The 5957-nt window shown below is 43.0% G+C and overlaps 1 protein-coding gene across 1 annotated transcript; it reads right to left on the bottom strand.

Moving 5' to 3' along the window:
- Positions 1-708: 708 nt before the first annotated feature.
- LOC123515140 (heat shock cognate 71 kDa protein) lies at positions 709-5558 on the bottom strand. Its single transcript, XM_045273602.1, has 2 exons — positions 5222-5558; positions 709-2795 (listed from the first exon to the last, which is right to left on the bottom strand). Exon 2 carries the CDS (start codon positions 2789-2791, stop codon positions 839-841), a length of 1953 nt encoding a protein of 650 aa, XP_045129537.1. The 5' UTR covers positions 2792-2795; positions 5222-5558; the 3' UTR covers positions 709-838.
- Positions 5559-5957: the final 399 nt, after the last annotated feature.

The raw sequence follows: 5957 nt of genomic DNA, 5'->3' as shown, positions 1-5957 counted from the left end.
AAAAATAACTAATATCCACGTTTTGGTAACATCAATATCACTTGTGACGTCACGGCTCTTATGCCTTTTCGATTAAATGCCACTTTTTTTTGCCTAAAACAATGCTGGTCCGTATATTTCTCATGGTTTCTTTCAATTTTGAGGCCATTCCAAGGTATTCCATGTGGTACAACCTCGAGAGTGACTGCATCATAGAAAATTAGACGTCCCGCATCATTACCAGGTAAATCTGTACTAAACTATTCCGTTTTGTTCCATCAAAGCTTTCGTCTTGTAGTGCCACCTTGCGGTGGGTTCCGGGAACATTGCGTCTAGTTCTGATGATTTTTATACTTGAATGAGGCATCGATGTCTCTTGGCATAACATTTTCCACTGCAATGTTAGCTTCTAAATGTTTAAGTGGCCAGATATTCATTGAATAGTATTTCACCTAACATTAATGTCTAATAGACCGTTAACAATTTTACTTTTACCTCCCACCAGCAGAGATACCAAGATGTCAGACAGTTCAGTTGATATTCATCCAAGATCTTAATTACACAATCACACTTATCCTTATGGTTGTTACTTCTCCACCTTGACCCCTTTAGCAACAGGCTATTTCTTCCATTCCAGTAAAAATAGCACGAAGACCAACTCTGCTTGGCATAGTCAGACTGAGGATGAAGTTCACAATTTGATTGATAAAGGATCAAATAAATTAAACATTTAGTCCATTTCATTTATTTTGTTTTGAACCGAGTTAAAGAATGAGAGTAAAGTTGGAAAACAAATAAATAGAGTAAGAGAGTAAGAACTGATATGGAATGTTGTGTGCCTCGAGATTAGACTGGCACTTTAATCAACCTCCTCGATGGTAGGACCAGAGGAGCCACCGCCAGGGGCACCACCTGGAGCACCACCAGCACCAGGGAAGCCACCAGGCATGCCACCTGGGGGAGCACCACCAGCAGCTTGGTACATCTTGGTGATGATAGGGTTGCAGATCTGCTCCAGTTCCTTCTGCTTGTGTTCATACTCGTCTTTCTCTCCCAGCTGGTTGGCATCAAGCCATTTGATAGCCTCATTGCAAGCCTCTAGGATCTTGTTACGATCCTCTTCACTCACTTTGTCCTTGAACTTCTCTTCTTCCACAGTGGACTTCATGTTGAAGCAGTAGGACTCCAAGGCATTCTTGGCACCAATGCGGTCCCTCTGCTTATCATCCTCTGCCTTGTACTTCTCTGCATCTTGCACCATGCGTTCAATTTCCTCCTTGCTCAGGCGACCCTTGTCATTAGTGATGGTGATCTTGTTCTCCTTTCCAGTGGATTTGTCTACTGCAGACACATTGAGGATACCATTGGCATCAATGTCAAAGGTCACCTCAATCTGAGGAACTCCTCGTGGAGCTGGGGGAATGCCAGTCAACTCAAACTTCCCAAGGAGGTTGTTATCCTTAGTCATAGCTCGCTCTCCCTCGTACACCTGGATGAGCACACCAGGCTGGTTATCAGAATAAGTGGTGAAGGTCTGGGTTTGCTTGGTGGGGATGGTGGTGTTACGTTTGATGAGGGCAGTCATCACACCACCTGCAGTTTCAATACCCAGTGAGAGAGGAGTCACATCCAACAGCAGCAAGTCCTGGACAGCCTCAGACTTATCACCACAAAGGATGGCAGCCTGCACAGCTGCACCATAGGCCACAGCTTCATCAGGGTTTATGGACTTGTTCAGCTCCTTTCCATTGAAGAAGTCCTGCAGGAGTTTCTGGATCTTAGGGATACGGGTGGAGCCTCCCACAAGAACAATGTCATGAATCTGGGCCTTGTCCAGCTTGGCATCACGTAGAGCCTTCTCCACGGGCTCCAGTGTGCCACGGAACAGGTCAGCACATAGTTCCTCAAAGCGGGCACGGGTAACAGAAGTGTAGAAGTCGATGCCCTCAAAGAGAGAATCTATTTCCACACTGGCCTGGGTGGAGGAGGAGAGGGTACGCTTTGCACGCTCACAGGCAGTACGCAGGCGCCTCAGGGCTCGCTTGCTCTCAGTTGGGTCCTTCTTGTACTTTCGCTTGAATTCCTGAAGGAAATGGTTTACCATTCTGTTGTCAAAGTCTTCTCCACCCAAGTGTGTGTCTCCTGCAGTTGATTTCACCTCAAAGATGCCATCCTCGATGGTCAGGATAGATACATCAAAGGTCCCACCGCCAAGATCGAAGATGAGGACATTGCGCTCACCACCTACTTTCTTGTCCAAACCATAGGCGATGGCAGCAGCGGTGGGTTCATTAATGATACGCAGCACATTGACACCAGAGATGGTGCCTGCGTCTTTGGTGGCCTGACGCTGGGAGTCATTAAAGTACGCTGGGACAGTGATAACAGCATCCTTCACGGCAGCACCAAGGTATGCTTCTGCTGTTTCCTTCATCTTCATGAGCACCATTGAGGAGATCTCCTCAGGGTAGAAAGACTTCTTTTCTCCTTTGTACTCTACCCTGATCTTTGGTTTCGTGCTGTCCTCAATGACCTCGAAGGGCCAGTGCTTCATGTCTGACTGTACATGATGATCAGTGAACTTCCTGCCAATCAGCCTCTTGGCATCAAAAACAGTGTTGTTTGGATTCATGGCCACCTGGTTCTTGGCAGCATCTCCGATGAGACGCTCAGTGTCGGTGAAGGCCACGTAAGAGGGCGTAGTTCTGTTGCCCTGATCGTTAGCGATGATCTCCACCTTGCCATGCTGGAAGACACCTACGCAGGAGTAGGTTGTCCCCAAGTCAATACCCACTGCTGCTCCCTTAGACATATTTCTGTAAGAGAACAAAGAAATTAGTATTCCTAGATGAAAAAAAAAGCAAAATAATTTTCTTAGGACAAAATGTGTTCTTAAAACTTGATAAAAATTGTCTTTATTGTACACATGAATGCAAAAAAATAAATTAAATAAAAAAAAAATAATAAATAAATAAATAAAATAAATAATCTAGTTAAAACGTTACTCCCGTGTTATTTTCCCCAAGGTCTATACTTGTACGACAAATACTCCTTGGCACTGTCCCCGAGAAACAGTACCACACGCTCACCTCGATTCCCGGCTCCCCCTTCGCAGCTCCTCCACCCAGGTGATTTGACGTCAATTATATATATATATATATATATATATATATATATATATATATATATATATATATATATATATGAAGCCATGCTATTGATGAGAGAGAGAGAGAGAGAGAGAGAGAGAGAGAGAGAGAGAGAGAGAGAGAGAGAGAGAAATGGTAATGGTAATGAACAAGGCAGCGTTTCTCGACCTTTTTACCCTTGCGTAGCCCGTAAAATACATGACGTCTCAAGGAACCCCTACGTATAAAAAAAAAAAAAAAAAAAAAATATATATATATATATATATATATATATATATATATATATATATATATACCATATATTTCTCATTTTGTGACGTCAAATCAGCTAGCTGGGTGCAAGAGTTGTGAACCGGGAATGGAGGCGAGCGCGCAGGGCAGTTTTTCGGGAACTGCCTACCCCTTTTAGGTGAAACCAAACTCATGCTGTTTTGTCAATCATGTCATTAAAACTATTAATGGTCCAAAGACAAAGGGAATATTTATACAAATTCTCTTCAAACAACTGCATTCAAGTTATACTTTGTTACCAATTCTGGACGAAACTTTTTTTCTGGTAGATTTCGGCTTGCTTTTAATTAAAATACCACTTGTTTTTGGCGCAAATCAACCAATTTTTTTTTACAGCCCCGAAACATTTGCATAAAAAACAACTGATAAATCCATTAAAAACATGCCGCAATCTACCAGAAAAAATAGTTTCGTCCAGAAAAGAACCTAACCTAACTAAACCTAAGCTAACCTCAGGGGCCGTCGTCATTGGTGGAAATAGTTTTTTTTTTTTTCCATTGGCCGCCGCTTGTTTCAAAGAACAGAACCAATCAGCGTAAACAATTAAAAGCATGCTCAGACAATGGTATGTCACGGAGCCCGCCGAGCCGCAGCGAGCGCATGACACCACCAGTGTGCGGCAGGGTTTGATGCGGGAGGCTATTGTCACGGCTTATCACCAAAACACGCTTAAATTTTTAAATATGTGTCGCCATTCCAAAACGTTGCACCTAGTCTATATGGGGTTCAAATTACTCGTAATCAGGAGCTCTATCTCTCGGTGGGTAAAAAACACGTAGCTGATTGTGGTGAAACTCTGCAGTAATACCCTCCCACCTGCGGAGCGGCGCAGCTGTGGTAGTATTGATCTTCACCACTAACACAGCCAGTACCTGATAACCACATTGACCACTACCACTACCCTCATTACACACTGCGTTCACTCCCTCAACGTTCGCCCACGAGCAGACACTAAAGGTCACCAAGCACTTTCTCCGCCGTGTGGGAGGACGCAGCGACCTTCCCTGTCCCTAAACGGAAAATCCTCCCTTCATCCTAAGCAGCAGCTGGCACTTGACCCTAAAAACTGTTGCACAATCTAAGCTTATCAGTGCCAGCTCACTGATTATCTTAACTCCATGCCACAACCGCTCATTTATTTAATCTCATTTGGAACAAATTAAGAAGAAATTATATAAACGTTACGCAATCATAAGCAGTATCGTAACACCCGAGTTCAACCACCAAGACCATGCAGCAAAACAAAGAGTTCCCTTGCGTCACGCGGCAGTCTCCTGACGTCACCACCACCTTCACACAAGATGAAGAGGCAGAAGCGGAAGGGGGGATGAGAGAATGGGGAGGGGGTGGAGGGTGTATAGCCGACGACACGGCTAGTGAGGAAATCCGTTTCTAAGCACACAACAAATACAAGTTGCCACGCATTTCCGGTTACAAGCATATAAAGTGATGTAGTTACTCTAGCTAATAAAACCTATAACTAAATACATATAGAACAAACTTGTATCTCTACAATGCGGCATAATACCAGTCACGGTCGGTCTTGTCTCCCCCCCCTCTCAATATATATATATATATATATATATATATATATATATATATATATATATATATATATATATTGCAAGTCGGTTAACGTAGCAAGTCTACTCCTCTCACTCTTTACTCACTGTCCCACTTCCTACCCAACACTCACCAGGACATAACATCAACAGAACCACAGCACATTACAGAGCCCACAATCGACCTTAGATAACTCCCAGACTCATTAAAATTCAACGCATGATGATGATGCTACTTACACTTTGGTGTGGTGTAAAATAAATAGATCGCGTAGAAGTGTAGTCGCAACGCAGGGGCTATGTACTCCCTCACTTGGTGTTTGAGCTGGTATGAGGGCCGGCCGGCCCGCTCCGTGTTTTATAACGTCACAGCGGGAAGTTTCCAGAACACTCCTTGCACTAGCCAATTACAGCGAGTCTTTGGACTGACGTCACCAACTCGAGGTTATCATTGGTTAGTGGTAATCAGAAGGACGCTGCTCATTGGTTCAGAATTCATCTTGAAATCCACGACAGAGGGCGCGCCTCCCAGGATGACCAACCTATGGCGGTGAGGGAAGAAAGGAAGGTCTGGCTGGTCTGCTTCTCTCATGACCAGCAAGCCGGGTGTCCCACGAGGTGGCTTTCATCCTCGCCAAACTTGCCATGTTGATAGATTTATTTCTTTTCTTTTTCGTGGCATATACGTGTGTGTGTGTGTGTGTGTGTATATATATATATATATATATATATATATATATATATATATATATATATATATATATATATATATATATATATATATATATATATATATATATATATATATATATATACTCAAGGCTATAGATTGAAAACTATGAATTAATTTACAGTCCAGTACCACATAACAGGAAGCATCAACATTTGATGTTAATGCAGTAGAACGTGTTATAGTGACATTGCTAATGATAAATACCGCAATCAGTTTATTGTATAATAATATGGCACTTATTTC

The sequence above is a fragment of the Portunus trituberculatus genome, chromosome 38, assembly GCF_017591435.1.
Source record: "Portunus trituberculatus isolate SZX2019 chromosome 38, ASM1759143v1, whole genome shotgun sequence".
Taxonomy (NCBI): domain Eukaryota; kingdom Metazoa; phylum Arthropoda; class Malacostraca; order Decapoda; family Portunidae; genus Portunus; species Portunus trituberculatus.
Note: the sequence above shows the minus strand (reverse complement) of the source record. Positions and strands in the feature narration are given on the sequence as shown.